We start from the raw sequence: 14742 nt of genomic DNA on the forward strand, positions 1-14742 counted from the left end.
GTTTAAGATTAAGATTCCCAGAATATTCAAATTTTTTGAGATAGGATATTTGAGTTTTCTTAAGCTGTAAGCCATGATCAGCAATATTAAAATAATAAAAGGCTTGCAATATTTCAGTTGATTTGTAATCAATCCAGAATGTATGACATTTTTGCATTACAGAAAATAAAGGACTTTATCACAATATTCTAATTTGCTGAGACAGTCCTGTAAACGACCACAATAAAAGTAAAAAAATAATAAGTTTGTTTACATGTATAGAGGGAAGGTCGGAGCCCATCACTCCCGCGGGTGGAAATGCACCATGTGCTTGAGATGGGGCTCCTCAGGGTGCAGGTCAATGCCAGGTCTGAACAGAGCCCTTGAGCCAGAGAGGTTTTGGAGGTTGATCTAGTGGCCATCAGTGGTGCTGCCCCTTAATTCCCTTGAAAACTGTCGCTGCCGATGTCGTGCGTCTGCTGTCTTCAGTCTGAGCTGGAGGGCATTACATGATTCTGCAGATTAAATCAATTATTGATGCCTGTCAGATGATCAGTGGGTCAGGGCGCTGCATCAATAACTCATAGGTGCAGGGAGTATTTATCGCTGTTGTAATGCTGATCCAGATGTGACATAGCAACAGAATCTCCTTCACAACCTAACTTGATGAGTCCATTATGACTAAAACCCGGTGACGCAGCGTGTTTGAGGCATCCAGGTGTGTTGGTGCCTCCGTGTTGGCGAGGACGCTGCCGGCTGAATTCCTCCTCGTGTTCGGTGAAATCATGTCCAGCAGTGACTCAGGACGCAGATACGAGGCCAAACATGAACACAAACTCTTTCCTCCGGGGGTAAGATGTGTGCAGCACACACTGTACTACACGCTCACACACACATAGTGTGTGTGTGGGTCCAGTGCAGTCATGCATGTGATCTAACCTACATCTTCAGGGCTTCTGGCGAACAGCAGCTTTCTGAAAGAGAGAGAGAAGCTCGCTCAATCTTCCTCACATTTCTGCAGGCAGAGCTGCAGGTCAGCAGGATTTCAGTCTGCCCTGGATTGTCACACACACACGCCAGCAGCACCAGTCCTCGGACTTCCTGTTGCACCGTAACCTTCAACACGTCACTGCCGCTCATCGGAGGAGACTTCAGACGTCACAGTTAACGTCTGAAGAATCATTGCACACATTACATGCTACTTCTGGTCTCTTCAGTCACAACACGTGTTGAACAGCTCCGGCTGTTTGGAACATGATGGGATGGAGGTCAGCCGATCGATCCTGGCACTGTCATCTTGGAACAGGTCCATGACATCGGGGAGAATAGATCTGTTGATGGACAAACCTACTGGCTCAGGATCTTAAGGTCACGCTTTTGGACCAAATGAGAGTTTTAAAAAAAAATCAGGGGGGATGGTGGATTTTATCATATGGGGACAGATATTTTGTGCTGATTACAAATAATATAATATATTACAAATAATAGCACTGACCAAAACACCTGCAGGAATGACATAGCAGCAGTTAAATGCAGCCTTCTGTAAGCTTTAAATATCCACTGGGCTTACATCAAATACATCAAAACACAACAATAAAAAACTGTTTTCTGAACTTATCAATATGACTCTGTCCTTCACAGGATAAGTAACATGGATCACTGTAAAAACTCAAAATCTTAACAAGAATATTTGTCTTATTTCTAGTTAAAATGTCTCATTTTAGTAAAAAAAAAAATCTCATTACACTTAAAACAAGACTCATCACTGGAAAAAACAAAAATGTTTTCACCTGTTTCAAGTAGATTTTCACTTGAAATAAGTAGAAAAATCTGCCAGTGGAACAAGATTTTTTACTTGTAATAAGAAGATAAATCTTGTCCCACTGGCAGATTTTTCTAATTATTTCAAGTGAAAATTTACTTGAAACAGGTGAAAATTGTCAAATAAGTTATTTTTCTGGTGTTATTTTTCTGGTGCTGACTCTAAATGTTGAAATAGCAGTAAAACCACATTCATTGATGAAATGACATAAGGGATGGAAAGGGGGGATGGCAGTTTTACAGGGGGGATGATTTTGACCGTCTTTATTTCAGGGGGGGATGCCATCCCCCCTCATCCCCCCTCAACTCGAGTACTGGGCGTGATGGACCAATGACACCCCTGCTGCTTCCTCACCACCGTGCACCCACCGCTCTGGACCAGGGTGAACCTGGACCATGACCTGGTTCTGCTGCTCCACAGTCCAGTCCCCATGCTCACTAGCAAACTGAAGCCTTTCCCCCTACTATTCACTGAAGAGCTATTTTAAGATCTTTTAGCCCCAATACCTCAAATTCTGTTCATGCTGTTTCCATGGAAACACTTCTTTCTCTTTTTAACATTTCAGAGAGTTTTACTGTTTTTCTTTGATGAGTTATCATGAAAAGGTTGAATCCTTCCCTCTCAGGCTTTGCTGATACTTTACCACTCATCACCCCTGACGCTTCACTTCATCTGCCCCAACCTGATCACTCATGCTTCTTCACCTCTTTTGCACCCTCTCCGTTGCTCTGGACTCTCCACCCAAAGTCATTAAAATCTGCATCCTTCTTCATCTCTGCCTCCTGCAGCCTCACCGTTCCACTTGGGTTCCTCTTGGGTTCTCTCATCTACACACGTCTTGCTTCAGCTCACCTTCATCCCTCTTTTTTCCAGTGCAGACCTCCACCTGTAGATTTTCCTCCACCTGCCCTCACCACAGGTCACAACGTCGCTTGCAAACATCAGTCTATGGCAGGGGTCGGCAACCCATAATGTTGTAAGAGCCATATTGGACCAAAAACACAAAAAACAAATATATCTGGAGCCGCAAAAAATTCAAAGTCTTGTATAAGCCTTAGAATGAAGGCAACACATGCTGCATGTTTCTATATTAGTTATAACTGGGGGCAGATTTTGTTTTCATTATGCACTGCATTATGCACAAAAGTCGAAATGTTGAGAAAAAAGTCGAAATTTCGAGAATAATGTTGAAGTACAATTTCGAGAAAAAAGTCAAAATGTCTAGAAAAAAGTCAAAATGTTGAGGAAATAGTCAAAATTTCGTGAAAAAAGTCAAAATGTCGAGGAAATAGTCAAAATTTCATGAAAAAGTCGAAATGTCGAGAAAAAAGTCGAAATTTCGAGAATAATGTTGAAGTACAATTTCGAGAAAAAAGTCAAAATGTCTAGAAAAAAGTCAAAATGTCGAGGAAATAGTAAAAATTTCGTGAAAAAAGTCGAAATGTCGAGGAAATAGTAAAAATTTCGTGAAAAAAGTCGAAATGTCGAGGAAATAGTCAAAATTTCATGAAAAAGTCAAAATGTCGAGAAAAAAGTTGAAATGTCGAGATTAAAAAGGAAAGGAAAAGGGAAGAAAAAAAGAAAAAAAAAGAAAAAAAAGAAAAGAAAAATAAGAAGAAAAAGAGAAAAAAAGGAAAAAAAGAGGAAAAAAAGGGAAAAAAAAGGTCAAACATTTTTGAAAAAGCTCCAGGAGCCACTAGGGCGGCGCTAAAGAGCCGCATGCGGCTCTAGAGCCGCAGGTTGCCGACCCCTGGTCTATGGAGACTTGTGTGTAACCTCGTCTGTCAGTCTGTCCATCACCGTAGCAAACAAGGAGCCGGCCCCTGTTGCAGTCCCACCTCCACCTTTAACTCCTCTGTCACACCTACACCACTCTCACATACTTCCTTTAGTCTTGAAATTAGTTTAATGACTGTTACCATGGTAACTTTCCGTGACTCTGTTTCTGTCTCTCATATGTTTGACGACGTACAGTTGAAAATAAAACTGAAACTATCTCGACTGATGTACAGACTGTGTAGGATGCTCATCAGAACTTTTGGTCATTATTTAACAATCACTCCCCCGCCAAAAATCACCCGTTTATGATTTCCGAGTAAGTTGTTCCAGCAGCAGAAGCATCCTTTACATTGTTTAAAGGCAAACTGTTGAAAGGCTGGAGGTCATTCAGGTTATCCCTCACAGGATTCACCTTTTAAGAGCGTCTTGAGAGAGAGGCATTGTTTTATTTCTGTGTTCTGATCTGACTGAAGTCAAACGTCTCGTTCTGCAGAGCGGATCTTCGAGGATCACGAGAACCTGGTGGAGAACCTGCTCAACTGGACCAGAGACAGCCAGAACCAGCTCATGTTCACCGAGCGCATCGAGAAGTACGCCCTGTTCAAAAACCCCCAGGTGAGATGCGCACGTGCGTGCGCTAGGGATGGGCGGTATGGACTAAACAATTTATCACGATAATTTCTGGCATTTATCCCGATAACGATAAAAATGACGATAAAAAAATACCAATTCAACTCCATCTTTGTAACTATAAATCTATCTCACTCTCAGATCCGCCATGTTTGTTACACAAACACTGCTTTCTTTCTTTCTTTCTTTCTTTCTTTCTTTCTTTCTTTCTTTCTTTCTTTCTTTCTTTCTTTCTTTCTTTCTTTCTTTCTTTCTTTCTTTCTGGCTCATTTCTTTCTTTCTTTCTTTCTTTCTGGCTCATTTCTTTCTTTCATTCTTTCTTTCTTTCTTTCTTTCTTTCTGGCTCATTTCTTTTTTCTTTCTTTCTTTCTTTCTTTCTTTCTTTCTTTCTGGCTCATTTCTTTTTTCCTTCTTTCTTTCTTTCTTTCTTTCAGGCTCATTTCTTTTTTCTTTCTTTCTTTCTTTCTTTCTTTCTGGCTCATTTCTTTTTTCTTTCATTCTTTCTTTCTTTCTTTCTTTCAGGCTCATTTCTTTCTTTCTTTCTTTCTTTCCTTGTGGCTCATATCTATCTATCTATCTATCTATCTTTCTTTCTTTATTTCTGGCTCATTTCCTCCTTCCTTCCTTCCTTCCTTCCTTCCTTCCTTCCTTCCTTCCTTCCTTCCTTCCTTCCTTCCTTCCTTCCTTCCTTCCTTCCTTCCTTCCTTCCTTCCTTCCTTCCTTCCTTCCTTCCTTCCTTCCTTCCATCCATCCATCCATCACGTACGTTGTGCGTGGATTTAACACAGAACCATAAATCAGTTTTAAACAAAAACATCATCAACGGGAATTTATCGTTTTTACCGCGAGATGACAAATTCTTACCTAGTGGGGAATTTTTTTGACGGTATATCATGAACGGTAAAATATCATTCATTCCTAGCGTACACACACACACACACACACACACACACACACACACACACACACACACACACACACACACACACACACACACACACACACACACACACACACACACACACACACACACACACACACACACACACAGGTGCTGGAGTTAAAATCCACGGACATGACTGACCTGCGTCCTCCTCCCCCTGTCTGCTGCAGAACTATTTGTTGGGGCGTAAGGAGACGTGTGAGATGGCCGAGAGGAACAAGGAAGCTCTGTTGGAGGTGAGTTTGTGCGACACCCCCTCACGTGCATCATTTCATCTCAGTCTTTACACTAAAACCAGAGCTGATGAACATGAACGAGAAACAAGCATTAGATCAATCTGAGGGTTTTTTTATCAGTCGTCCTGGAAGTGAAACAATGTGTTTGTGTGTCAGGAGTGTTTTGGGGGCACCTCGGTTTCTGTCCCTGAGATGGAGGGAGTCTTGTGGCTGAAAGAGGACGGCAAGAAGTCGTGGAAGAAGCGCTACTTCCTGCTGAGGGCATCCGGCATCTACTACGTCCCGAAGGGCAAACCCAAGGTGTGACACGAGAGAGCCGACGGCCGCAGAGACGGTTGCAGTCTAGAAGACTAACGTGAAGCTTGTGTGTGTGCTCACAGGCGTCCAGAGACCTGGTGTGTTTCCTGCAGCTGGATCACGTTAACGTCTACCTCGGGCAGGACTACAAGAGCAAGTACAAGGCCCCGACAGACTACTGCATGGTGCTGAAGGTGAGGGGCTGCTGCCGCCATCTAGTGGTCGCGGGTGGTAACGACACCTGTGGGTTAAATAATGGCTCCTCTGTGTGTGTGTAGCACCCTCAGATCCAGAAGAAGTCCCAGTACATCAAGTACTTGTGCTGTGATGACATCAGAACCCTCCAACAATGGATCAACAGCATTCGCATCGCAAAGGTAAGAACTGTCTGCACAAACTGAATGTCTAGACGTCGGCTCACGTTTGAACTTACCCAGTAGCTGGTGTAGTTTAGAGAGCTCATACACATGCTTGCAATCAATACTGGAGTTGAGGGGGGATGAGGGGGATGGCATCCCGCCTGAAATAAAAACGGTCCAAATCATCCCCCCTGTAAAACTGCCACCCCCCCTTTCCATCCCTTATGTCATTTCATCAATGAATGTGGTTTTACTGCTATTTCAACATTTAGAGTCATCACCAGAAAAATAACTTATTTGACAATTTTCACCTGTTTCAAGTACCTTTTCACTTTAAATAAGTAGAAAAATCTTTTTTATCTTCTCATTACAAGCAAAAAAAATCTTGTTCCACTGGCAGATTTTTCTACTTATTTCAAGTGAAATCTACTTGAAACAGGTGAAAATTGTTGTTTTTTCCAGTGATGAGTCTTGTTTTAAGTGTAATGAGATTTTTTTATTAAAATGAGACATTTTAACTAGAAATAAGACAAATATTCTTAAGATTTTGAGTTTTTGCAGTGATCCATTTTACTTATCTTGTGAAGGACAGAGTCATATTGATAAGTTCAGAAAAGTGTTTTTTATTGTTGTGTTTTGATGTATTTGATGTAAGCCCAGTGGATATTTAAAGCTTACAGAAGGCTGCATTTAACTGCTGCTATGTCATTCCTGCAGTATTTCTGCAGGTGTTTTGGTCACTGCTATTATTTGTAATATATTATATTATTTGTAATCAGCACAAATTATCTGTCCCCATATGATAAAATCCACCATCCCCCCTGATTCTTTTTTACAACTCGAGTACTGACTGCAAGATTTCAATGTTTCTGAAACATGGTGATTATGCTGTCTCATGCACATGAACATCATCTGAAGTTAAGTGTCACAAATCAGATGCAGTGATTCGTGCCTCACAGATATGCACACGTGACATGTACACCTGGCTCTGTTGCAGGGTTTATGGGAGATTCCTTTCAAAGTACAACATTTACTTACAGAAATGACTTAAATGAGTCGCGTAGACAGATTTTACTTAAGTTTGACTCACACTTGCCTGCTTATTGCATAATTTGCTGCACAAACTCTTAAATGTTGCTCTTGCCGAGGCTGTGATAGTTGCTGAGGATGGGGCAGTTGTTTCTGAAGGAAGATGATCCTCCACTTGTGAATTTATTCAGCGCCGCTATCAGAAAGTATTAATGCCACGTTAAAAGTGACCGAAGGACTGTTTTCTTCTTCATTTGTTTTGTTGTTCCTGACTGCACAGAAACGTAAAATAAGCTGCTGTGCGGTGTCATCAAATTCACAAACCTTCGTTTAGTCAAACAGCTGCAGTGCGACACCTGCTGCTTGTACATATGTCATCTCGCTGTTGCGTTTAGCATCGGTGGGGAAACACCCCTGACCTGGAGCTTTCTTTAAGGTTTTCTGGTCGGCAGACGTTGAGCACATTCCCTCTTCCTTCCAACCAGGAATCGTCCTCTGCTTGAAAACACAGAACAGACCCAACCAGACTTTAGGTGTCAGCCATCGTTGGGTGCAGATTACCTGGCGTGAGACCCGATTAATCATTGTAACTGAGCAGGAGGGCCCACGTAATCCAGGTAATCGTGTCATGAGCCTGGTTTGTTAGTGAATCATGGAGTCCTGATAATTATCTGCTCTGATCGTTTGTGACGCTGCGATAATCTGCTGCTGCACTCATTGATGGGTGTGTTTGGAGATCAGAGCAGCTTTAGTCGTCGCCTGCAAAGCAGCTGAATAGATCTGCACACCCCCCCGCATGTCTGCGAAACATTACGCATCAAGACATCTGTCAGAGGTGCACCAGGGCTGGGGATCGATTCAAATATCAAGAATCGATTCGATTCCGATTCTTAAGATTCAGAATCGATTATCATGTTTTGATTCGATCCAATTCGATCCGATATTGATTTGGGTTACTGTTAATAAAACTATTTTTTCAGCTGTTGCATGAATTATATGACTGTCTAGTTATGCAACATATTAAGTATTATATTGAGATTCAATAGCAAGTATTGGCAGCTAATGATGCTGTAAGGACCAATCAGCTCCCAGAATGCTGATAGAACTGCTTTCAGAAACATCGTGCGAAAGAATTTGCTTTTATTTTTTCCCCATTTATGAGAATTTGGTTTTTAACATTGTAAATGTAAAAACCAAGACAAATGTAACCCCAAGACAGTATATAAAGCAAAGAAATATAGACAATTCATGCAATTATAACTGAAAACTTTAATGTTTTCATACCTTTAAACTATTTAAAGGCAAAAACATTGCAGCAGTAATTCTTGTGTGCAACAAAATATTCCTTTTTTGGGGATAAACAAAAAAGTACCAAAAGTTGTAATGATGAAAACATTTTTTTTTTTTTTTTTATCGCTCTTTAGACGATTTTTAGGAATCAATATGAGAATCGATCTTTTTAACACAGGCCTAGAGTGCACGGATGTGTTTATAAAACTGACTGAATACACAAATATACAAAACCCAAGTCTGCAAAATAAAAAAAAATCAGCTCACAGATGCAAAACAATGTCCGGCCTTTTGATGAAAATAACCTCCCTGTCCGTCCGTCTGTCAGTATGGGAAGCAGCTGTACGTCAACTTCCAGGAAGCGATGAGGAGATCGGAGGCGGCTTACGATTGGTCCTCTCTCTCCCTCGTCCTCCATCAAGTCTGGATCCAGCTCGTCCAGCCTTCCAGGTCGGTCCCAGATTTAAGGCCCGGTTATTAAAAACCATCAGTAAGCACGTTGTCTGTAGCGTCTCTGTAGACACGAGCGCTTGTAACCTGTACGCTGATGCTCTCAGAGTCCCAGTCCAACCACTCCAGCCAGAGGACAGCGGCGTATCGGAGATGACGTCGTCAGGCCACACCCGCTCCCAGAGCGTGGTCAGCTCCATCTTCTCTGATGCCTGGAGGAGAGGAACGCAAGGAGACGGTGCGGACACACACACACACACACACACACACACACAACACACACACACACACATCCAGAGTGACTGCTTTGTTCACCTGTAGACTGCATTTCCCATGATTCCCCTCTGCTTCCCTACAGCGGTCAGGGTGAAGGGACGTATGGCGGTTCCTCTGTGTGCAGGAGGAGGGGGGAGTGGAGGTTAGACAGGAAGTGATGTAACAAGCACGTTGAGGGTTTGGCTGCAGCCGTTTAAACCTGTCATCACGTTACTGAGCAAACGCTATTACTCGTGTTTTAGGACCAATTATATACATTTTTAAATCTGTTGATCGAAAACATTTATTATTTGAGTTTCATTTTCTAACTTCTGCTTCATGTTTTTTTCCCTGAAATACATGAATCTGAGTGGATTAAGAACCAGAACTTTAACTTTAAATGAATGAAAACTATGGAGTAAGATAACTTCCAAAAAGATGTGTCCATGTTATAACTATTCGTATTCGTAATGATAAACATTTGTATGTAAATAAAAAAGTTTTACCCAAAATTCTGCTGTCACGCACATGAGTCTGATAAATTATTAGGGTTAGGATTGTTTTTATGTGAGTATGAATCTAAAAGCTGTGAGTGCAAAGTCTTGTGAAGTTCTTATTTTTGCCATTTTTCAGACAATAAATAACATGTTTTGTTGATGAGAAAATATGTTTCTCTATTTTTCTTATTTTTTTTTGAGGGGGGTTATTTATTGTTTTTCGGCACTACCTTGTTCTCTATAGCTGATATAACATGAATTACTCCTATGTGGGATCAATAAAGTTCTTATTTTTGCCATCTTGAGAAATTAAATATATTATATTTGGTGCCTAACTGTTTCCCAAATATATTACTGCATGTGTGAATGAATAAATGAGACGTAAAACGTAAATTTCTTTGTAGAAAGGCGCTTTATGAAAATAAGTCCATTTACTTGTATTAGTTTACAGCGCAGTCTTGCCACATCCAATATGGCGGCGACGTTGACGCCATATTGGATGTGGCAGTTGGCTCAGCATAAATAATAAAAACAAACGCATAAAAACAATCCTAACCCTAATAATTTGTCAGACTCGTGTGTGACAGCAGAATTTTGGGTACAACTTTTTTATTTACATACAAATGTTTATCATTACGAATACGAATAGTTATAACATGGACACATCTTTTTGGAAGTTATCTTACTCCATAGAAAACCCTGTTTTCATTGATTCCCGACCGGCAGGACTGATCTGATCCGTCCCGGTTTTAAATGGCTGCAGCCGTACCGCTGAGTTTCTCCCTAACTCCGTGGTGTGATGGAATGTTCTCACCGGCAAACGTTTGCACAGACGACCACGCAACGCTGGCGGGTCGGACCGGTCCCGACCAGTTCTCGTTGACACTGGTGGAAATGCTCCGGATGGGTTTAGAACCCGGTGGGACTGTGTTAGGGCCGCGTGATGGGAGCACCTGCTGCTAGCTCCCTGCTGCACGCCAGGAGGTCTGAGTCTGATGAGATGCTGCAGAACAACGGTCCATTCGGACGCAGCAGAGTGGTCCAAATACACGGTTCTGGAGTTCCTGGAGGAGTAAATTCCCCCCCAGAAGTACTTTTCCTCACGTTTCTGCTGCTGGCAAGAGAGAGGGGCGAGAAATAATTGAATCTGCCTCATTGAGGCGCAAATAGAAACAAATAAACCATTGAAATAATCTGAATTAAACACAGATTTGATCCATTTGAGCCTCCCTGGTTCCTACACTGCTGTGACCAGCAGACTAAAACTTTGTTCAGACCGTAAATCCTTTTTTTTGTTTTTTGCCTGAAGTTTGGTGAAGTGACCTCGAAGATAAAACCTGTTTGTCATTGAAGTAGGGCTGGGCGATATATCGTGATTTTAATATATATCGATATATTTTCAAACGCGATATGGTACGGGACAATATCGTTTATATCATTTTTAAAAAATATATATTTGTTTATTTTAAATATTTTTTTTTTTTTATGATTTTTGATATAGCTTATTTTGTGACAAATTTACTTAAATGTTTTATTTGAGATTTGCACAAATGTTTTGTTATTTGCACAACTGTCAACCTCAGTGGAAAGTTTGCCTGTTACTGTCTCACATTGTATTAATTGCACAGTGTATTTAATTTAATTGTTATGCAGGAATAGGGTTATTTGTTTGTTATTTTATTCAAGAAGCATTTTTATTCTATATATGCAGGTAGTTTATTTTTATTTTAATTGTTTTTATACATGTTGATATTGTGCAGACCTCTGTTAATAAAGGTTCCTGTGTGACATTTGGCACGAGGCTTTGTATTAACTAATGACTGTTTTAATTAAGGGTTATGCCATCAGAAAAAATGAAGCTAACAGAGATGCTATGCTATAATGCTTTGGGGGAACCCCAATTTATGGCACAGAAAAAAATATCGATATATATCGAGTATCGCATTCAGCTAGAAAATTTAGATATGACTTTTGGTCCATATCGCCCAGCCCTACACTGAAGCTGCTTGACCGTTCTCTGACTGACTCGATTGCTGTTGTAGTGTCTCGCTCCCGTTTTTTGTTTCTCGTCACGTTTAACATAAGCGTCTGTCATTCTCCCTCACTATCCTCTATCTGCAGTGATGAAGATCGACTACGATCAGTAAAACCAATCACATGAGATCCCGACCTGTCCCCCCAGTCTCTCCGCTCTCCCAGCCCCAGACTCCCCCCTCCCGGAGCAGATACACGGACGGCCCTGGCGCCCGTCGGACGACTCGTCCCCGTCGGCTGCCTCCCACCCGCCCCGCACGCCCAGGCCTCCTGCCACAGCGGCCCGACCTCCGCTCCTACGTCAAGAACGCTGGACCGCCTCACAGAACCAGAACCAGACTCCAGGCCCGGAGCCAGCTCCGCTACCATCCCCCCCCAGTCCAGCAAGCCCAACTACAACACCCTCCCCGCGCCTAGCAGCTCCTCCCCTCCGTCCCCACCCGCCTCCCTCCCACCGCAGCGCGCCGGCTCCCGGCTCGGCCATGGCCGCGTTGAAGTTCAGCTGCCGAGCCTGCATCCTCCTCCCCGCCGCCCCCCGCTGGAGGAGGAAGCCCCGGAGCCGCCCTACCTCCCCCTCCTCTACCGGAGAGTCTGGAAGCCAACGGGATGCCGCCGCCCCCTGCCTCCGGACCCTCAGCTCTCCAACTCGGGCCTGCAGCAGTTCCTGTCGCAGAAGTTTCCCAACATGGTGTACGACTTCAGCCAGTCCGCCGACGGCACCTCTCCGCCTCCTCCCCCCCCCTGCTGAGCTCTCTCTCCCCCGGGCTCGCTGCAGGTTCTTCCGGCCCCTGTCCCCCGCGCGCGCCCCCCGCCACCTCCCAAGACAGCGGCGGGTATTCCTCCACAGACCGCTCCCAAGCGCTCGGGTCCCTCCTCCCCCCATCGCCCTCTCGCCCGTGTCTCCGACGCTGCCCCAGACCGGACACGGCCCGTTCAAAAAAGCAGCAGAGCATTCTCCACGGAACACTCCCCGAACCAGCCCCCCCCCACTCTGCCGAAGCAGCACAGCCTCTCCTCCAAGAACCTGGCCATCTCTCTCGTCTGCATCCTCCTCTTCTGTCTCCATCGCAGCTGCTACCTCCTCTTTGGTCAAACAGATTGTCAATCAGTTCCCGGGAAACGCCCGCCTCTCCTCGGCCTCCGGCTCCTCCGCTCCTCAGTCTCCTCCGCGGGTGAAGGCCAAACCCAGGTGGCAGCCGGGGGGGGTCGTGGCCCCGCAGTCCCCCGAGTTCCCCCCGCCGCCCCCCGACACGGCTCCCTGGGAGACTTCCCACCTCCGCCCTCTTCGTCGATCCTCCTCCTCCAAGACGGGCTCCCCCATCAAGAAGTCGCCTTCCACCTCCTCCACGGATCCGGCAAGCGCGGCCGCCCGCCCCCCAGCGGGCGTCCTCCATCCGGGACGGCCAGGAGGAGAAGCCCAAGAAGGTGGAGAGCCTGGTGAGCAAGTTCGGCCAGCAGGGCGCTCAGACGGGGACGTCGTCGAGCTCCTCGTCGGCGACGGGCTCTCCGGCGAAAGAGTCGGCGCTCCCCGCCCCCCTCCCCAAGCCGGGGAAGCTCAACCTGTCCAACCTGCCGCTGGCGCTGCAGGGGCTGCAGAGCGGCCCGCACCCCCAGCCCCCGGACTTCCCTCGCCCCCCGCCGCCGCCTCCCCGCACTCAGCCCACTGCCCACCTGACTCGTCCCCCGACTACTTCCCGCCTCCCCCCAGCGACTCGGAGCTGTTCCCCCTCCCCCTCCGCCGTCGGACTTCCACCAGCCCCCGAAGGTGGCGGTGGTGAACCCCAGCCCAGATGCAGCCGTCTCCGCGTCGGCCACCTCCTCCTCCTCCTCGTCCTCGTCGTCATGGAAACAAGGCTCGCTCAAAAAGGGGGCGGGGCCTCTGCCGACACTGAACCGGCGGGCAGCAACACGGCCCAGTACGACACCACCATGTCTCTGCCCCTCTCCCCCCCGCCTCTCTCCCAGACCCGCCTCCCTCCCCTGTCCTCCTACTCCTCTCCTCCTCCTCCCCCCGTCCCCCCCACCTCCCCCAAATCTGCCGCGGCCCCGGGCTCCCTGGCGTTCAAGCCTCACTTCCTGGAGGACTGAACCGCACGCTCAAGAGGAAGTCGGTGTCGCGGCACAGCTCGCTCACCTCCTCCTCCCACCTGATCTCCACCAAGATGGAGCCCCACGTGGGCACCATGGACGACATGGCGCTGCTGCCGCCGCCGCCCCCCGAGCTCCTGCTGCAGCAGCAGCAGCAGCAGGGCCACCAGGGGACACTCCCAGACTCTGTCCCGCCACCACACGCACATCCACTCCACCAAACACGCCAACATCTCAGGCTATGCAACGTTGCGGCGAGGCCGCCTCCCGCGCCCCCCAAACGGGACCAAAGCACCAAACTGACCAGTGACTGGTAGAGAGAGCGCGGACGCTAGGCCGCCGCTCAAGAGAACAGAACTGACCGATTCAGGTCCCCGTCTTCCTGCAGACGAAGCAGAAAAGCGACGTCTGTCTCGATTTTGTCCGTCTCTTCTCACTTTCGAACTTCCAACCTCGGATTCCAAGCAAGTAGCGAGCTGTGTTTCCTATTCTTTATCACAGAGTATGATTGTTAATAATATTCATTATGACCATCGTTATCAGTACATGTTTAATCCAACATGAATCAAATATATATATATATATAATAATATATATATGTATATAGCAAGCAAGCAGGAAAAAGCCCTTGTGAGCTTTTTTTTCACGTCTGTGCAGCTTTGCATTGAAACAAGAGACTTGAATGGCAACAGAGACGTTTTGCTGCAAAAATCACAGGTACTGCATGGAGCTGCGGCCAATGAAGGAGCGCCGCTGATCACCGGTGATGGAGATGATGGAGTGAGCAGGAGGAGACGTGTACAGACGTGTATATTATGAACTGACGGTTGGAGGGGGGCGGGGCAATCCTAGAGGGAGCAATGCCATTATTTCAGTCTTCTCTGTGTGTGTGTGTGTGGCGTGTGTGTGAGGTTGTGTGTTTTTTATAAGATTATTTAATACTGGAAAGAAATTGTTATAATTATTTTAAATTTTAAGAAGCTTCCGATGAGAGTTTGACTGGACGTGGGTCTGTTTTTTTTTTTTTTATTTGTAAAGAATATTGGTATGCCAA

At 45.5% G+C, this 14742-nt stretch overlaps 1 protein-coding gene across 1 annotated transcript in view; it reads left to right on the plus strand.

The window, feature by feature from the left end:
* The window catches only part of raph1a (Ras association (RalGDS/AF-6) and pleckstrin homology domains 1a), a 103298-nt gene extending 89293 nt beyond the window's left edge, over positions 1 to 14005 (plus strand). Inside the window, 22 exon segments of the mRNA XM_061724111.1 lie at positions 4074 to 4195; positions 5324 to 5389; positions 5546 to 5689; positions 5770 to 5880; positions 5965 to 6063; positions 8693 to 8770; positions 8772 to 8814; positions 8922 to 8945; positions 8948 to 9052; positions 11688 to 12102; positions 12104 to 12221; positions 12223 to 12476; positions 12478 to 12541; positions 12544 to 12636; positions 12638 to 12948; positions 12950 to 13269; positions 13272 to 13319; positions 13322 to 13498; positions 13501 to 13683; positions 13686 to 13851; positions 13853 to 13944; positions 13947 to 14005. Coding sequence (XP_061580095.1) covers positions 4074 to 4195; positions 5324 to 5389; positions 5546 to 5689; positions 5770 to 5880; positions 5965 to 6063; positions 8693 to 8770; positions 8772 to 8814; positions 8922 to 8945; positions 8948 to 9052; positions 11688 to 12102; positions 12104 to 12221; positions 12223 to 12476; positions 12478 to 12541; positions 12544 to 12636; positions 12638 to 12948; positions 12950 to 13269; positions 13272 to 13319; positions 13322 to 13498; positions 13501 to 13683; positions 13686 to 13851; positions 13853 to 13944; positions 13947 to 14005 — 3092 coding nt within the window.
* Positions 14006 to 14742: the final 737 nt, after the last annotated feature.

Source organism: Cololabis saira, chromosome 6, assembly GCF_033807715.1.
Source record: "Cololabis saira isolate AMF1-May2022 chromosome 6, fColSai1.1, whole genome shotgun sequence".
Classification (NCBI taxonomy): Eukaryota; Metazoa; Chordata; class Actinopteri; order Beloniformes; family Belonidae; genus Cololabis; species Cololabis saira.